The 19,598-nt window shown below is 43.1% G+C and overlaps 2 protein-coding genes across 3 annotated transcripts in view; both read left to right on the top strand.

The window, feature by feature from the left end:
- The window catches only part of IFNGR1 (interferon gamma receptor 1), a 30,384-nt gene extending 23,687 nt beyond the window's left edge, over positions 1-6,697 (top strand). Inside the window, exon 7 of the mRNA XM_063329497.1 lies at positions 2,400-6,697. Within this exon, the coding sequence (XP_063185567.1) occupies positions 2,400-2,897 (498 nt within the window). The 3' untranslated portion in view covers positions 2,898-6,697. The remainder of the gene's footprint in view (positions 1-2,399) is intronic.
- A 5,211-nt stretch (positions 6,698-11,908) lies between these two features.
- IL22RA2 (interleukin 22 receptor subunit alpha 2) lies at positions 11,909-18,395 on the top strand. 2 transcript variants are annotated; one of them, XM_063331057.1, is made up of 7 exons: positions 11,909-12,429; positions 12,733-12,939; positions 13,894-14,035; positions 14,850-15,028; positions 16,262-16,431; positions 16,873-17,051; positions 18,129-18,395. In XM_063331057.1, the coding sequence occupies exons 2-6, from the start codon at positions 12,843-12,845 to the stop codon at positions 17,026-17,028; spliced, it is 744 nt and encodes a 247-aa protein (XP_063187127.1). In that variant the 5' UTR covers positions 11,909-12,429; positions 12,733-12,842; the 3' UTR covers positions 17,029-17,051; positions 18,129-18,395. The 2 variants fall into 2 exon arrangements, with proteins under 2 accessions (XP_063187127.1, XP_063187126.1); XM_063331056.1 differs by having other exon boundaries at positions 11,910-12,429; positions 13,885-14,035.
- Positions 18,396-19,598: the final 1,203 nt, after the last annotated feature.

The raw sequence follows: 19,598 nt of genomic DNA on the forward strand, positions 1-19,598 counted from the left end.
ATTGGCTGCTGTAGTTGACAAGCCACTCTCCTTGATATTTGAAAAGTCGCAGCAGTCAGGTGAAGCCCCCGGTGACTGGAAAAAGGGAAACACTGCACCCATTTAAAAAAAGATAGAAAGGAGGACCCTGGGAACTGCTGCCCTGTCAGCCTCACCTCTGTGCCTGGGAAAGGCCATGGAACAGATCCTCCTAGAAGCTATGCTAAGGCACATAGAGGACAGGGAGGTGATTCAAGATAGCCAGTATGGCTTTACTAAGGGCAAGTCCTGCCTGACCAACCTAGTGGCCTTCTGTGATGGAGTGACTGCATCAGTGGACAAGGGAAGAGCTATGGATGTCATCTGGACTTCTGTAAGGCCTTTGACGTGGTCCCCCACAACATCCTTTCTCAGTTGAAGAGGTATGGATTTTATGGGTGCGCTGTTTGTTGGATGAGGAATTGGTTGGATGGTTGCATCCAGAGGATAGTGGTCAATGGCTCAGTGTCCAGATGGAGATCGGTGACAATTGGTGCTCCTCAGGGGTCTGTATTAGGACCAGTACTGTTTAATATCTTCATCAATGACATAGACAGTGGGATCAAGTGCACCCCAGCAAGTTTGTGGATGATGCCAAGCTGAGTGGTGTGGTTGACACACATGAGGGATGGCATGTCATCCAAAGGGACCCGGATAAGCTCGAGAAGTGCGCCTGTGTGAACCTCATGAGCTTCAACAAGGCCAAGTGCAGGGCCCTGCACCTGGGTTGGGGCAACCCCCAGTATCAATACAGGCTGGGGGATGAAGGGATTGAGAGTCACCGTGCTGAGAAAGACGTGGGGGTACTGGTGGATGAAAAGCTGTACATGAGCTGACAACTGGGCGTTTGCAGCCCAGGCAGCCAACCATATCCTGGGCTGCATCAAAGGAAGCGTGGCCAGCATGTTGAAGGAAGTGATTCTACCACTCTGCTCTGGTGAGACCCTACCTGGAGTGCTGCATCCTGCTCTGGAGTCCGCGGCACAGGAAAGACATGGACCTGTTGGAGCAGGTCCAGAGGAGGGCCACGAAAAGGATCAGAGGGCTGGAGCACCTCTCTTGTGAGGACAGGCTGAGAGAGTTTGGGTTGTTCAGACTGGAAAAGAAAAGGCTCTGGGGAGACCTTATTGTGGTCTTTCAGTACTTAAAGAGGGCTATGGGAAAGATGGGGACAAACTTTTTATCAGGGCCTGTTGTGATAGGACAAGGGGTAATGGCTTTAAACTAAAAGAGGGAAGATTTAGACTAGATATAAGAAGGAAACTTTTATGCTGAGGATGGTGAAACCCTGGCACAGGTTGCCCAGAGAGGTGGTAGATGCCCCATCCTTGAAAACATTCAAGGTCAGGTTGGACAGGGCTCTGAGCAGCCTGACCTAATTGCAGATGTCCCTGCTCATTGCAGGAGTGTTGGACTAGATGATCTTTAAAGGTCCTTTTCAAGCCAAACTTTCTATGATCCTATGATTTTATTGAGAAATTGGCCTATCTGTAGTACTTGATAGTCTGCAATACACATATATAATGAATTACAAAATTCGGAAAAGGACACTATAAATTGAGTAACCTTTTCTCTCTATGCTTTCTGTTAGCTTTAGAGAACACCATCATGCAGATGGAAATTTACCCTACTTTGTTTTTCATATCTATTCTTGAAAACACCTTCTAAAAAACCAAATCAGAAGAATCTAAACAGCCTGAAGGCATGTCATAATCCTTTAAAAAAATCTGGAGCCTGGCCATCGAAGGAATTTATATGTTCTTCCTGTGGAGGGGTTTAAAAGTAAAATATTGACGTTTGTTGCAACATTGAGGGAGTGCTTAGTGGCACAGGTGAAATAACTAGGAAGACTTCAGCATAGATGTGACTACTGGGTATGCATAAACATTCTTGTATCATTTTAAAGATCTCTTTCCCAAGTTCACTTCTCTCCCAGTTGGGACAGTTGCCACAAAATATTACAGGCATTGCAAGTTCTGCTCATTAGCTATAAAGTATGAAAGATTTCCCCAGATGGTTGAAGAGTATTACAGCTTTTTCTTCCTTTCCTGTTCTCCTCCATGTTGCAAACTTCAAATGACTTAAAATACAGTGGGTGACGTGAAATGGATTATTTGGTCCTTGCAAATGTGTTTGCACATAGAAAGCATTTTTAAGATCTTGCATAATGGTATTAAACAGTTGAAGTCACAGATATAGGCTAGTGACCTTGCCAAATTGTAAATTTACTAACTTCTGTTGGGATTGGTTATAATGACATTAAAATTGTGTTATGAACTTGTATCTTTTTATGTTTTAACCTCTAAACTTTGACAGAAGATAAAGCAAATAATTTAGTAGATTATGTAGAACTAAAAGTGATTTTTTTTTTTCCATTTAAGGTCAGTGTGATAAGAAACCTGAACACAGACAGCATTCTAGAATCAAAATCGGAGCCAAAATACGTATCTGTAATAAGCTTTGTGCCAGGCCAGTCAGCATCGCCAGTGAATAATGATGAAGTAACCTCACTGGAGGTGGAGCCACAAGAAGAAGCTGTTAGTTGTGAGAATTCCAGTGAAGGAGCATCTTCTGTTCCTCCCCCAGAGGCACCAGCCAAAGCAGAAGAGGTGTCTGTGCAGGAAAGCACAGAAGAGGTGTCTTCTGATGACGAACAGAATAGCAAAGTAAAGGACAGTTATTTCATTTCTGACCACAGCCAAATGGATATATGCATTAATTCTTCAGGTCCAGAGGTTTCTGACACAGAAATACAACAAACAGTCATTCCAAGCAGCAGCCTCAAGTTTTCTGGCTATGACAAGCCTCATGTTCCATTAGATATGTTGATAGATGTTGGTGAAGAACAGCCTGTGATTGCTTACAGACCAACTGACTAACAAGGATAGCTGAAGTGTTTAAGCAGAACTCAGGAAGAACAGCATTACTGAAGACTTTGGAAAGTCTGGGTTATATTATGAACATCTACAAGTTGTACTTGTTCTGATCCAACCAGAGTAACCAGTACACAACTTAGTACAGTGGGATCCTGAAATGGGACTGAAAGTAGTGCTGAGAACAGCATAAAAAGTGGGGGGAAATTTCATAATAACTACTTTTAGACGTGTTTGTGTATATGACATAAATCACGATTTCCTATTTGAAATAGCCCTCTGCTTTTTTAACAGTAGTCTATGGAGAACAGACTTCATGAAGGAGTTTAAAACAGCAGCTATGTCATTATTCCCTTCTATGTCAAATCTTTTTCAAAATCAATTTGATGAACATTATGCTTACGAAGTCCTTCACTCGGTTACAGTAGAGACGTGCAAGAAATATTTGAGAGTTTTTGCCTTTATTGGAGGTGTTCTCCTGCTTGCTTTTTTTTTCCTTCTTTAAGAGTATTTTTGTATTAAATGAAATGCTACTATTTCTTTCAGGTAGGAATATGCCTATAACCTTTTCCTGTATATCTTAAGAATTTGGTTTCATGGCCAAAACACAGTTATTTATAGTCTTCTCTGCAACTAGAAGTATGTACTTACTTTATACATTTCAGTGAGTATGTGATAGACTTTTTCCTTTGTAACATAAGTCTTGTGACTAAAGAAGCTGTTTCTAAAAGTGCTGTTATTTGTGTATAGCTGCATACATTTGGATCACCTGGATACATTGTGTAACCATGTCACATTCTGGATAATTCCTGTATTAGCATGCTGGCTGATCATCATTGGAAGAAAAGTGTATATTGGGTGGTTGCACAAATTCTTCAGAAAATCTTTTCAAAATTCAAAAGCCTGTTTTCCTCCAGAGAATTTTTATGCTAATTCTTAGAACAGTGTGATATTTTTTTTTTAATAGAACTATACATGTTATCTTCCTCTAAAAATATATTTCAAGACAATAGAAAAGTAGTGTGGTAAGTTGTGGTTCGGAACTTACTGTCACCTGACAGGCCTCTGAATTTTGTAGCATGAGACTGTAGTTTTGAAAACCAAAGGGTAAGGATTTTATTTTTTTTATATTTAAAAACTTCTGAGTCTAATGCCTGCAATCCAGTTATTTCCCTTTAGCCAAGTCTTCATCGGTATTTCCTGTTTGTGGGAAATGCTTACAATAATTCTTAATGAAGCTTAGTTCAGGGAAAAAAAGTATGTTTTACAGACACAAGGTGGTGCATTTATACAAAATTGTGTCTTTGTTTTAAAAGATATTTTCTGTAGGATTATCAGAAATGTTTGCATATTATAGAAGGTGATTTAAAGGAAAAGTAATATCATAGTACTTCTGTCCTTACATTTCTCAGTGGCATGAGTATTCCTAAGATAAAGTTTGTTTATACAGCAGTTTCTGGACTGTTTCCATTCCTGCAGATATCAGACGTTAACCACAGCGGTACATACTCAATTCCCAATGATTTAAACACAATAGCTATTTTTCTATTCTCTACTCATGGGAAGATAACAGATCTGTTAGCAGGGTTTTGATAACTTTAGGAAAAGCCAAATCAAACAGGTGAATTTTGTAGTTATGGTGTCCTAGCCCAACTAGAAGGATTTCAGTATGCATTAGCTGGCTTTGATTCAAGTCTGCATTATGTTCAAATGTAGGGAGACCCCCTGGTAACTTCTTCAATGTCACGTTCTGGGTTGAGTTCCTAGAAGGCAATGCTGGTGACTAACTGCTTAGCATCCACTGGTGTGTAGATATCAGCTTTGCAGAAGTGCAGAAAATAACTCTCTTGGCGGGGGGGTAGTTACATAGCATAGAAAGACACGCTTACTCTGTAAGCTGAAAATCAGGCGCAGGAGTTTGAGTGCTTTGTGCTATACAGCATACCTAGATATAGATATATATGTGCACACAACTGACCTCTTCTTGTAACTATCGCGGAGTTATATGTGTTAGGGATTTATTTGTGAAAAATTCAGAAGTGTAACTACAAAAGCTACTGAATTATCACCATCCTTGCAGGTATGTCCTCTGTGCGCTGTGTACTTAACAAGTATCCAGTACCATGGGGATAGTTTAGGTGTTTAAATTGGTCAGGCCAACTTGCAGGTTTTATAACTGTGAAGTAAAGAAGTTTAAAGGTGCGCAAAGTACCAGTTTCTCTTAGTAGCTGTGACTAGCTGAAAACATGAGACCACATTGAGACGAGAATGTGTTCCCTGGGTCATTAAGCTCTATTTCCCCCAGTCTTGATTCTAGCAGTTGCTAGCGGTGGTGTTAGGAGAGAGCCTAAAAACAGGGCAAGTTCACGATGACATTTCTGCTAGGATACAGTTCAGCAGCCTGCAGTGTGAGGACTTCTTGGGACAGGGAACGTGGAAATGCCTTACCAGTTATGGCTAATTAGCCTTGCTTTTGCACTACTCTAATACCAAATATCTGAGCCATGTGGTTGGGGAGGTGTCAGGTAGTATTTATCCATGCATTTTCACTTAACTACTAAATTAGTTTAAATTAATAAATTTTTATTCTTGTGATGAAGAAGTAGTTTGTTCAAGCTTCTGGATATTCATGCATAGCACCTTGACACAGGATATCAGTGCCTAACATTTACACGTTCAACATCATTTCATATTTGTGCCTTTTACAGATGTATCAGGTATCCAATATGACATACACAGAAGGTTTCACTACTTCGAGCTGTTTCAGGTGACTTTACTTTGTCACCACCACTCACATTCCTCCCTTCCTGTCTCCTAAAAGGTGATTTGGGAGATGATGGAATACGAGACTCCAAAACATTGTATCCTGTGTATGAGAAATTGCATCACAAAACTTTGGCCTAATACCTGACAACTTTTCTAAGTTCTTTAGTTCTTGATTTTTGGATGGACATTGTAACTTTTTATTATCAGATCAGCAATTAAGAATGAAGTTTTGTGGTAATACTGCACGCTGGCACAGAAGCACCGGATGTTCTGCTTTTATGTTTTTTCCACATAAATCAATAATGTAGTTTAAAAAACTAACTCTTGTCAAATCTACTGCCATCTGTAGAAATAAGACATCTTGTAGCGTCCTAGTTGCTTAGAACAGATGTGCGTATTTGTATGTAGTCCTTCACTAGTTAAGATTGCAGGAAGAGAAACTTGCATGAGAAGAGCTGTTTTTCTCGAGGCTAGAAATAACCAGTTGCTCTGAAGTGGTGCCATGTAAACAGTTTAGTATTAATAAAGAAGAGTTGTTGTACTTGGTTCAATTAATAGTTTCAGCATGTCTAAAAACAAACAACCCCACAAAACAACAAACCAAACACAAAGCAACTTTCATCTTATAAAATAAGTGAGCTGCATAGATTTCTTTAGTGTGGTTTTAAAAAAAACAGTCCTTTAACTATGAAGCCCTTGGTTATTAATACAATTTCTATATTCTCCAAATGGATGCGATCATTGGGCTAGGTTGGACCTCCAGGGGTCTACGGTTCATTCTTCTCCCCAGAACTGCATCACTCCTCCTGCGTGTTTGTCTAAAGACTCCACAACCCCATCAGGCAATTTATTCTAAGAGTTCTTTACCCCTAGAAAGTATTTTATAATGCGAGTCCTCCTGGCTTTAGAAACGTAATTATCCATAATGGGCCTGCTGAACATACTTTGGTTCTTGTCTGAAATTTGTAACTAAATGACTTGTAAATATTGTAAATTCTAAATGTTTTTACGTTGAATTAAAAAAAATCTCAAAGACAAAAGTGTGTGCTTACCTTTTTCTTCTTATTTGGGGGCAAAGAAGTCTTACGTTCTACTGTGCAGCCACAGGTTAAAAGAAGAAATGCAGTAGACGCAGAGCAAATGATGATCAGGCAGACCAGGCCGTGCTGCCCGCCAGGTCGTTGTGTGTTCTGCAGAGTTAATCCTCCAGTTGCCAAATATTTGCAACACGTGTGCTTTTTCCTGTGCTGACACCTCTTGAGGAGCACAGCCTCTGAAAGGTTGCTTATGCAAATTATGCTCCTTCAAAAATACCCTTCCACAAAGAGTACGTGGGATCCTTTCAGATTGAAAATACAGAGTGAAAAGAAAAAATCTAATACACGGTGTTTTCATTCTAGGTGTGACTGTTCTCTGTTACGTTTTGGGGTTTTGAGTGTTTTGGGGTGGGTTTGTTTGTTTTTTTTAAGTTAATAATCGTTGATTGTAGGAAGGGTGGAGGATGTGCGGTCCCATCCCAGAAGGTAGGAACCGTTGTGTGCTTTTTGCGACCGCATTCATTAGAGCTGAGGCCTGTGACAACAACAGCCACAATTGCAACCTGCTGCGAATGTGGTTAAAAGCGAAATAAATTTGACCAGGTAAGGGCAGGCTGCAAAAGCTTGCCTGAATGGCTAGAGGGCGGTGTCAGCACCTTTGCCGTTCCTCAGTCCCACCTTCCACCTGGGTTCGTCCCAGGAATCCGGCTGGCCTTATATCAGGCACTAGTACAGTACCTGTTCCTCACGCACACACCCCCCCAGTCTGAATAGAAACTGGAACTTTCTGTGGATTTGGGTCACTAATTACTGAGCGATTTTATCGACTGCTTCAGGGTATGCAGCAAAACCAGCAATTTTATTTGAGAGGTGCCAAATTTAATTTCCTGTAAGAAAATATGCAACAAAGCTTTTTGGCAAGTGAGTATCGCAGGGTGATCTAAATTTTCTGGTTAAATGGTGACATTGCAGTAAGCTTGAAACTCGCACATTTGAGAAGTGTGAAAACCAGCTGCGCTGAGCGTGGAGGAGTCTGTCCTGAAAAGCTCAGCGCGCCAAGTCCTGAATGCCAGGAGATTGTATCCACACAAGATCTGAGATGTTGTACTTAAAAAAAAAAGGACAAACAAACAACAAAAACTTGTAAAATGACAGTATGTTTACAAATTCACTAGTAATTTGGAGATGGCGATGGTGAAGATTGTTGTCAGAATAGAGTCCTGTTCTAGAGTTCCCACTCCTTGGGTAATAGATGGTACTGAGAATTCGAAAGACAACCACAGAACCAGAAAGTGTGATGCTTACAAACTTCTACTGGCAGAAGAGGTGAGTGAAAGGCAGTTTCGTTTTCTTTTTTCTTTTCTTCTTTTTCTTTTTTTCTTTTTCTTTTTTTCTTTTCTTCTTTTTCTTTTTTTCCCTTGGCCAGGAAAAGCTCTGGAGCTTGCACCTTTCCCAGTTTTATTGCCCAAAGCAGCTACCCAGAACCATTCTCTCCTCCTGCAGCAGCCCGAGCCTTGATGACAGCCGCGGAAGCAGGCATCCCAGTTCCTTCCGCCTCTTCCCACAGCCTCTCGCCCTTCTCGTGCTACCTCCTGATGAGTCAGCCCGGGGCTGTCTGTGGTCTGCACAGGCCCGCTGTGATCAGGCACGCAGACTTCCAGCCACCGCCTACAAAAAAATGAACGGGTAGGTCGTCGCCCTCCCCACGCGGGTAATATTTCAGGCGTTGCCTCCGCTGCTTCTGGTGGCGGAGAGAGCGAGCGTCGGCACTTTGCTTTGAGCCTTCCTTTCTTTACTTTAGTAGGTGGACCAAGAAAGCATGAGCAATGTTTGGGTTTTGTACCTTCCCAGGCTTATCTGGGGTTTCTGCTGGCTAAGGGGTCATCTGGCACCTTTCCTATGCCATTAAGAATTACCTAAGCAAAACCAACAAATTACGGAGTATTTATTCCACGTGTCTCTGAGCTGGTGGGTTTTTGTCTGTAGATGGTTTGGTGAGGGACCCGCAACCTAAAGAAAAACGTGTCTTTTCTCAAGCTTAAACAAGCTACAGCACTCCTTAGGGATAGAAAAAAAAATAATCATATGTCTCTGCAAATTAGAAAAACTGACGATTTTAAAGAAACTTGTCATTTAAATAAAAGGCTTTGAGCTAATTTGGGGGTTGTTGTTACCTACAGTTCCTAACGAACATTAGTGTTGGTTACTAACTTTCTGGTGCAACTCAAGTGTCTTGCACATCGTTAAATGAATATTGTATGTGCAAATAATGACTTTCGACACAGCGAGCCTTCAGCAGATCATCTTTTTTACATTCAGATGTCTCACTGTCAAGGTGCAGCTACAGCATCAGGAATTTCAAACCATAATCTTTAAAATGTTGACCCAAGCCCTATAACAGTGAGAGCTGAACAGTTTGTACCTGTGGGCGGGCAGCAGTGAAGGCACGCACTGCGCAGTGAAAGTCAGCCTGGCTTCCTCCAAAACTTCTCTGTAAGAACCAGTGTGATGCAATGCCTCTTCCCTGAAGGGCAGGGAAAAAAAATATCCAGAAAGTCCCTCCTGCCTTACTGTGGGGTTTTTCTTCTTTTTTCTTTCTTCTTTTTTCTTTCTTTTTTTTTTTTTTTTGGTGTGTGCGTGTGTAGTGATTCATTTTCCCAGTCCCTGCTGAGCAGGTGAATGGTCATCCAGCCACACGTGACATGCCAGAAGAGGCTGAGAAAGCTGGGGCCCTCCAGCTGGGAGAGGAGATGGCCAGGGAGGGGATCTAATGGCAGTTGCCAACCATATAAACATTCGCAAGAAAAGACAGACTTTTCTCTGAGGCCTCCAATGAAAAGACAAAAAAGCAGCTGTCAGAAGTCGCAGCGGGGGAATCCCACTTAGATATATGGGAGGAAAACTCACACTGGAAATGGTTAAGCGTGGGATAACACTGCCATTAGCCCTGCTGCGAGCATTAGGCTGGACTGCACGGCATCCAGAGCCCCTTCCAAGACAGGTTCTTCTGTGAGTCCATGCTGGTTGCTTAGAAGGGGAAGAGACTGAAAACTACAGCTCCAATTGAGAATGGTCTTTGGGTCCAGAATAATCTGAACCACTCTTCTGTTATTGTCAGTTTGTGTGAAATGAGAGAGGCTTGTCTGGCCTCCGCCAGGTACTAGAACTATTCTCTGTGTGCTTCGGGAGTTTCTCCCCTTCCTTCATCTTCCCACACCCTCATCCAGGTGTTTAAGCAAAACCCAACCCCACATCCACTGCAAATATCAGACGCTCGCATCCGAAAAGCCAAAGGGGGTGCTGCAGGACCCTTCTTCTCCTCTTACGAATGGGAAACGACTCCTTCAAGGGAAAAAGAAAGAAAAAAACAAAACCAATGAGGTGGTTCTATCAGATTGGATGAGTCAAGCCACTGCCAGCAAGAATGTACTTGACTTTTACCTCTGTGTAGCAATATTCAGTCCTTAAGAGAAAGAAATTTGTTCACCCAGCATTCAGACAGGTTTTTATTCTGGGAAGGGAAGAAGTTCTCATGCCCACGGTTCTATGTTGGTTCACAGCAACAGCAGCACTACAGTTTCACAAAGGTTTGGATCAAAAAGACACTTCAGTGGAAGCTAGGATGAATTAGTAGTGTGACTACTTATGTGGACTCCGCTGGGGAAAGTGACACATTTTCGTTTTCCATTTCTTCATAAAATACTGTTCAGGGTATTCTTAAACAAAAATGTTTTTTAAAAGTTCTCATTCACATTTTAAATAGCATTGCAGTGCACGTCATCCTGTAGTGCTCCTCAATTGTTTACTTTTTGAAATGTACTACACATCTATTCTATGAGACTCAAGACGTGTCTGTATGTGTGTGTCTGTATATGTGTGTGTGTAGCTGGTACTTGTTTGACTGTTTTTATCACAGAAATCGCTGAAGAGGCACGACTGAAGTTGATGAGTAGCACAACGTTATGGATGCTAATCGTCTGGGGATTACCAGCAGCCGTTTCGATACTCACAAAAAATGGGGTGAAGAGTTACGGATTACTTCAGAGCACCAAGCCCAGTCGCAGATAAAGCGCTATCCGAGTGCAGCGCGCAGGAAACCCCAAGTTTTTCTGCGGAATAAGCGTTCCTTTCCCCGTTTCACCACACGGCAGAGAGCCTTTTTTGAGCGAAACCCGCTGGCGCCGGGCGGGCTGGCTCTCGGCTCTGCCTTGGTAGGAGGAACCACCATCACAAGCCATTTTGGCAAAGCTCCACGCTTCAGCTCCTGGCAATGGGCTGTAATGCGGGGTACAGGAAGGTGTGTTGGTACAATTCAAGTAAGCAAATATACAACCTGTGACAAGTGTGATTAAACTTTGATGACAATTCAGGCCGGTGATTGCTTTAGAAAAGTTCCCCCTTCCCGCACTTGAGCTTTTATAATATGATGAAATACTAATTGCATTTGGTGTGGGGAACTACTTAAAGGTCATTGGATGTTGAAAATGTGTTTGGGAAATGGATAGATAAAAAATTCCCAGACAATAACAGCAGGGTGGCCTTTCTGCCTTCTGCCTCCATTCTGGTTTGTTTTTCTTTTCTGCATTTCTTCTCAGTTCTTTAATTCCCTTAATTGGGTTAACCAGATAGTTATTCAAAGCTGTGCATCTAGAGTTTTCGTACATCTGCTGCAGATTCGGTGCTTTGCTAATGAGGTAGAGCTCATCAGCTGAACTGAGGGTCTGAGCCCATGAACATGACTGAGGGCAGCTTCTTGATTAGAAGTTGTCTGATCTGCCAAGTATAAACAAATGCCTTTAAATAAAAAAACCTTAATTTGAACCGGAGCCTGAACTTTTTTGACCTAACAGGTGTTTTGCTTACACCTTTTCCCAAAGCAAAGATGATTATCGGGCAAATCTTTGTTTCTGCAGACAGGCAGTCTTCACACCAATTATTTTTTCAGTGGGCGACGTGACACAGCTCTGCGTCATACAGAATTTGGCTTTTCTATTCTTGCTTGTCGAGGTGGGCTTGCAAAAGGAGAAGACATCTTGACTTTTGCCCAGGAGTGCACGTGGATGTCAGTGCCAGGGAGCTTTCGGGGGGGTGGAAGAGCAAGGGGCAAGGCTGGGAGGAGGAGCAGCAGACTCCCAGCCGCCTCCAGCGGCACCACGTTTGCTGCCAGCAACCGACTCAGCTGAGCTTTCCATACGTCCCAGGAGCACGAAACCTGGCTCCCACGAGGCAGGCACACACACGGCATTAAAGCATTCACAAACACAAGGCGAGATCCCTTCCGCCGGGGAGCCCCGGCATCCCCAGCCCTGTGGTCAGGCTGGCAGGATGCTCGCAGGGATGCGTGTATCCCAAAAGGCAGGATTCGGAGGACAAACGGCAATATTTGTGCAGGCAGCCTTGCGGCACACCCGCACCGGTTGGGACGTATGACTCCTGGCAGTCTGAAAGTCCAACGCAGAGTGGCACTTTGTCCCAATGGGCTGGGCTCACCTCCCCTGTGCCTGCCAAGAGGCCGCCAGTGCCGCGGCTGCCCCGCGGCATCCCAGCATCTCTTTCTCCAGCAGCCGGCGCGCTGTGGATGCGCTGCCCCGGAGCACGGCCGGCGGCGGTGTCACGGCCCCTCGTTCGTCCGATGCTACAGGCCTAGATGACGCCCCGCCGCAAACATCCCTGCAAACTCCCTCTGCTCGCGTTCGACCCAAAGACAGGCCACCAAAACAGATGACGTGCCACGGGTAGGTCTTTTACATGTTTGCAGAAAATTTTCTTGTGTTCTTCAGCTGTGAGTGATTAGTGAGATGAAAAACAAACAAACAAAAAAATAAATAAATAACTTAGCATGGCAAGCAACAAGCTTGTGTGACAGATTTATGGGATAAAGCAATATTGCCAGACATCACTTGGGAATAAAAGCCTAAAAAAAAAAGGACCTTTTTTCACACTGGTTTGCTTCATAATTAGTTCCAAACTTCAGAGTGACCACAGCTGCCAAGAACGATTGCTTATGTTTAATTTAGAGTAACTCATATGTCTTTCAGATAAATTAAAGCAAAGCCAAACCGGGGATTTTGGAAACCGCTGAAAATAAGGGGAACTCTGGAGTGTTTAATAATTACTTCCTCATAAGACATGCCCAAGAGGAAGAGAGATGCTCTTCAGTCATGGAGCTGCTCTCGTAAGCATGAGGGGGATCACGCTTTCCTCCCTCTGCTTACTGGTGCACCTGCTTCAGGATGAGACAGCCAGTAAGTAAAGGCTTTCTGCTCTTTCTTTTCCTATGGGGGGAGGGGGTGCTGGGTCTGTTTTGAGTCTCTGGATGAGTCAAGAAATCTCTGAATCTTTTGGTGGGTTTCAAAAGTCCTGTCGTTTCCAAATTAGTCTGTAATCTTGTCTTTGAAGTTTCTGAAATGCAGCTAAAAGAAGCATGCTGCCCATTAAATTTATTCATAGCTGTGTTATCAGTTTCAGTTCAACTAATACAAGTCTTACCTGATTCTGTGATAAGCCAGGGGTAAAGCTGCAGTAATAGTGAGTCACCTGGGTCACAAAACTCAGAAAATTGTTAGGATTTGGATGCTTCAGAGAGGTTGTTAACTGATTCTGTCATCTGTAACCATTGCAGTTTGAAAACAGATTATCTTGAAAATTGCCAGGCAGCTTTATCCAGAAGTTCCGATTGGAAAGGAGGGAATCTCGGGTTATATTTTATTAGGCAAGAGCTGATAAACATGGTTGTGGCAACTGTTAAAACAGCTATAATCCCTGCAGGTTAAAGTTGAGATGTGGAGGAAAGAGCACTCAAGTTTAAATACTGATGTGGTTGCTTACTGCAGGCTCTGTGAACTGATCCGAAGGGTTTGTTTCCTGGGATGTCCATCAGGCATCTTTCACCACAGTAAACTCACTAAGGAAAAATGAAAGAAAAAAAAACAAACAACAAAACAAAACCCAAAACCAAACCACATAAAAGTGTTCCTTTCATAATACTAAGCGTGTTTGTTCTGTAACTACTAGATCTGGGAAGTTTTGAACATGAGATCCAGAAAATTTAATTTCCCTGCAGTCTGCTAGTCATAAAAACAAATGAGCTGTAGCAATACTGCCCCCCCCCCCCCCCCCCCCCCCGATTTAAGTACAGCGGAGCATGTCTGTGACAAACACGTTATGTTATCAGTCCTTATTATTTGCAGCGATTTTAGTTTTGGAAAACCCAGACCTGCAAGCTTCGATTAAGCCACAGAAGGTAGAGTTCCGTTCGTTAAACTTCAACAACACTTTGCATTGGCAGCCTGGGAGAGCCAGAGAGGCGAGAGACACGGTTTACTTTGTGCAGTATAAAGTGTAAGTACCAGGGGAACTCCAGGCTCCCGCTGGGCTGGGGCCCATCCCTGCATGTGAGAGGGATTTCTCGGCTGACAGGGGATGTTGTCACCACGGCTGGGCAACTGCCACGTCCTGCTCGGCTGCCAGCTCTGGGTTGTTTCTGCACTTCTCAATAGCCCATAAGGGGCAGCTGAGGCAGCCGGAGGCAGGCAGGGAACAAGCACCTCCAGCAAGACCTTCTGCACCCTCACTGCACCGTAGAGTTGCAGAAAAATGTAGTTTGCCGGGGACTTCTGGAGGCCACCGGGTCCAACCGCCTGCCTGAAGCAGGTCTAGCTAGGTCAGCTGCTTCTGCAATAGGGCATTGAAGGTGATTCAGTGTCCCACTTTGCCCACAGCAGTGCTGCAGGGTGCTTCACGCGGCAAGCTTGAGGCAGCGCTAGGGGCTGGTCCTCGGAGGAGGTATGCTCCTGTCCCTGGTGAGCACCTGAAATCACCTTTAGGAAATTATTTGGTGGAAAACAGAGTTCTGCCCATCATTAAATGCGCTGGCTAAGCCAAAGCCTCTCCTGAGGGGCAAGTGTGCAGTGGCTTCCTACAGGGATGGTGACCCATGTTTCTTTCACTTTGGGTTTCTTTCAGAAAAGACAGAAACCCGTAGCTCCCAAACGCCCATGAAATAAATCTTCCCCACCATCAAGTTGAAGAAGACAGTTAATTTCCATGGCAAAACGCCTGTCAGTACCGCTGAGTTAAAAAGGAAGGTTAAAAATCTGTAGAGAACCGGTTGGCAATAGCTAAAGCTTACATCCTTCCTCCTCTTTCTCCATAGGTATGGGCAGAGCACATGGCAAAACAAAGATGACTGCTGGGGGATTCGAAACCACGTCTGTGACCTAACAAATGAGACCTCTGACATTCAAGAGCCTTATTATGGCAGAGTGAAAGCCGCGTCAGCTGGTGTCTATTCCGACTGGAGCCTCAGCTGCAGATTCACTCCCTGGCGAGAAAGTAGGTACCAACATATGGGTCTGTCTGAGAAAGAAATTGGATTTTCTGTGGTGTGGAATACATCATTTTCGCTCACAATTTGCAAACATGAGTAATCCTTTTCTAGCTACAAAGCTGTACCAAAAGAAGTTGCGAGTCAATAGCTCTCATGCAAAGGGTTGTGATAAAATACTTTTCCCCACACTTGGTTGCCAACCAATTATGGATAAGTAGCCGCTTATCTCTTTAGAGGATCAGAAATGATCGGCTCCCTTTAAGGACCCCAAAGCATGGAACTATAAAAATTATTTTCAGCCGGTTTTGGTGCTGCTGGAAGGACTGGGCACAAGGTGGAAAAGAAGGAAACATCCTCTGCTTGAGGGGAACAGGGAGAAGAGAACTGAGAGCCGTGTGGCCACCAATCTTCTCACATTTATGTGTTTTCCTGACTGCAATGTAATTAGATGGGACATAAGCAAAACTTTTAGTTAGTAGAGTCATTATAATGCCATAGTATGTCAGAAATTGTAGGACTGTCAGAACACTGAGCAGTACCAGTGTACCTACCAGCAAATTCCCCGTAAATTAACCAGTTTTCCCTCACCGGTCAATGCAAAATTGAATTGTGAGCGTCAGTGCAGGTCACTTCACAGCCCTGAGGTGCAAACTACCTTGAGCCTCTTGTACAGAAGAAACCAGAAGCTTTGACATAAAGCAGCACTTTGCAGCAGCAGCAGCAGCCCGTCTTGCCCTGTGCCACCTCGTCCTCCTGGAGAGACACACGGGGCAGCTGCTGCCTAGTTTGGACCCATAGCTGGGTTTAACCAAGCGGACTGCAAAAAATTTTGAAAGTAAGGATTGAAGCTGCATCCTTGACGTGACTGAAAAGGGTTCAAATAGCTGTTTTATGCAGTCCAAGCACACAGATAAACACGGGAAAAGAAAAGAAAATCAGGGCAAAGAATCCCAAGCATTTTGCTTGACCAGCCTGCAGTCAGCAACGTGCAGCTCTGAGAGATATCGAAGAGTTTGGCTCAAAAATAGATTTACAAACATGGGGAACGTCACCCCCAAAATGTCCCGAGCAATAACCACCAAGAAGTAAGGATTTACAAAGTGGCACTTCAACAGTAAATACAGCATAATATAATGTTAGTAACAAGAACAATAAATCATTGAAAGAATTCAAACTGTGGTCTGTGAAACATTATCAACAAACTGTGATTTTTTCATGGCTTTGATGTTTTTCCTTAGCTATGATAGGACCTCCGACGGTAACTGTGGTTCATAACGACACATCCATAATACTAAAGCTCCAGGCTCCACGTTCTCCTTATAAAAGGAAGAGAGGCAGCAAGATACCAATGACAAATTATTATGATCTGCTATATCAAGTCTTCATAATTAACAACTTGCTAGACGAGGTAAGTGCATATTCAAGTATAAATCCTTTACTATTGAAAAGCCAGGAAAGTATGGGCACATCATTCTTGTTTTACAGTTGAAATAGTCTTCTGGGATTGTGGTGGCATCGACGACTGCGTAAGTATTTGAAAACAAAGTAGGCTTGTTTTTCAGGAATTGAATTTGATTGAATCAAGTTGCAATTCCTGCCCTTATTCTTTCCCATCAACTTAGTATTTTATACTCTAAGGCCTAGATTAAAAAAAAAAAAAAAAACAGACTGGGACAGGAGCGGAATTTCAGGGGGAATTTTCTTTAAAAATCATAAATAAATTATTAATGTTATTGACTTCGTGCAAGTCCACGTGCTGCTCTGTGTCCTCCAGCCTTATCAAACTTGAGTCACAGCCACACTTGCTAGGGCAATGTGCTTGACTGGCTGTTTTTACTCCATTCTGAAGCAACACAGAGTCCTGGTGTACGAAGGAAAAGACAAGGTTATTAAAATAGAAGATTTGAGGCCCGGGGTCAGCTACTGCATTGTGGCTAAAACGTACGTGCCGATGCTGGACCGCAGCAGCGCCTACAGCAGCAGGCAGTGCACCGTGCTGCAGTGACAGGGCTGGCACCTCCCCAACAGGTAAGTCACCAGCTCAAACTGGAGATAACTCTGGAAGTCAAGAGCTATCCCCTCACCAAAGGCAGATACTCTCCAAAAGGAGAAAAAAAAAAGGTGTGGCATAAAACCAGACATCCCATACGACAATATTAGCCAGAGGTCTTACATCATCTCAGCTAGTTTCACACCAGCTGAGAATGATACAGCCAAGGATATTAGAGGAAGAGTATGGATAATTATTTACATGCTGGCATGGTCCTCAGAAACACCTCCCTCTTCCCTTTCTTTAAACAGTTATACATAGTATTGCTTTCAGCAGTTTTTATTGCTGTCAAGAAATAATTAACTAGGCAGATGAGCGACCTCCAACTTTACTAACATGCAATTCTGCTGCAAGCTCTGCAGTTCTGTTCAGGGATTTATCTGATGTATTGAATTCAAATGGGCCTGTCCTCTTTTCATGGCCGTTATTCAGGTGTAATGTGAAATCAGTTATCAAATTTCGTGGGTTTCCATAGGCCAAAATGCAAGAGTTACCTCAATTACCTGGTCTGAAAAATCTGTTTTGTTTACTTACGTCAATCACTAGCCGATCTTCACATATCATATGCCTAGCAGAGAGATTTACTATCGATCCTGCCTTGCAGGTGCCAAGGCACGGAGTGTTTAAAGACCTAAGCCAAAGCTGACTTCAGTGTCGTTAGCCTTAGCAAGCTCAGATTTAGGTCCTTTCTAGGGGTAATGGGAAAACTGGAAAAGCATCAAAGTTTGAACCTGTGCTTCTGTTCTTAGCTTGGTGCTCTAACTGTAAAAGATTTTCTTTCTTCTGCTTCATAATATGATGCGTTGGTCTCTCTTGAGAATTGGTCAGTGGGTTTAGGCTAAGGATTGAGATGGTTTCTTGGTGATTTTCCTGCATTTTTGCTTGCTTTCCCAGTACTGTAAAAAGCTGGAAGCTCAGGTTATAGCTAGACTGCTGAACAACCTGCAGAGGTACAGGAGGGATGCAGGCAAATGGCATGAGTTGCATTTTCAGCTAAATTGAATACCGTCTGCCTTAAACGTGCACTCTGGTGGCAATTCTCTTTCTCTTCCCAGTTACAGGAATAGCGGTGGAAGATGCCTCCCATCACAGATTCAGCTGTAAATCGACATATGTGGTTTACACCTGGAATGCATACTTGGATGCTTTTTAAATGAAACTTTGCTGCATTCAATTATCAGATTCATCATAATCATTTTAGGCTACAAAGGCCAAGGATACTTTGTATGTCCTATATTACAATTTAAAATGGTATATATTTGCATTTAGAAAGCAAATAGTCATGTGCTGTAATACAAAAGAAAGCAAAAAGCTCTTGTGAAAATACCCTTATGATTGTTTCTAGGGGACTTCTATTTTAAGCCTTGGAATTAAAATACAATTTATAAAATAGATGTTTCAGATATTTTATTTCTTCTACAACAAAGGTTGCAACAGAAGATGAAAAAAGCGTCCTCTCTTTAAAATAAGAACTGTATAGCGTGCATACTCCACACTCCCAATGCCTTCATAGTGCCCTCAACATAACGTTTCTGATAGTGAAACCAGTATATTATTAGGCAGGAGCTCGTTTAAACTGAAACAGAAAAGATGCTGGCTTTCAGTCAATGACAGACAGTTAAATGGAAAAGATCTCTATTGCAACCATTTCACAGTAAATGACTAATGGATGCTGGCCATCCCCTGGGGTTTCTAATGATTTTACTCCTACAAGTCTTCATCTCATAAGTGAAAAGATTTCCCGGGCAAGGTCTGAGTATATATACACTAAGGCACCCCAAAATGGAGAGGTAGAGTGGCTTTTCTACATCTGCAAGTTCTGTAACTAATCAGAATCTTAATACTTAACTGCATTCTGTTATTGCATATTAAACGAGAGGAGGTAAGAGTGGGCCAGACACAGGAGGGCAAAGAAAGCCCTGGGGAAAATGGAGCTCCCTGCTACATGATCACTATCCACTTTTCCCTTAATTCACATACACAAAGGCGGATCGGTTCAGTTTAAATAACAGACCTTGAGTTCACTTAAGCCACATAGAAACATAGAATCACAGAATCATTTAGGTTGGAAAAGACCGTTGGGATCATCGAGTCCAACCATCAACTCCACTCTACAAAGTTCTCGCTTACACCATATCCCTTAACACCACATCTAAACGAGTCTTAAACACATCCAGGGATGGTGACTCCACCACCTCCCTGGGCAGCCTATTCCAGTGTCTGACCACTCTTTCTGTGAAGAATTTTTTCCTAATGTTCAGCCTAAACCTACCCTGCTGCAGCTTGAACCCATTCCCTCTTGTTCTATCACTAATTACCTGTGAGAAGAGACCAGCACCAACCTCGCTACAGTGTCCTTTCAAGTAGTTGTAGAGAGCGATGAGGTCTCCCCTCAGCCTCCTCTTCCTCAAACTAAACAGTCCCAGCTCCTTCAGTCGCTCCTCATAGGATTTATTCTCCAGGCCCTTCACCGGCTTCGTTGCCCTCCTCTGCACTCGCTCCAGCACCTCGACATCTCTCTTGTA

This window comes from Chroicocephalus ridibundus, chromosome 3 (assembly GCF_963924245.1).
Source record: "Chroicocephalus ridibundus chromosome 3, bChrRid1.1, whole genome shotgun sequence".
Classification (NCBI taxonomy): domain Eukaryota; kingdom Metazoa; phylum Chordata; class Aves; order Charadriiformes; family Laridae; genus Chroicocephalus; species Chroicocephalus ridibundus.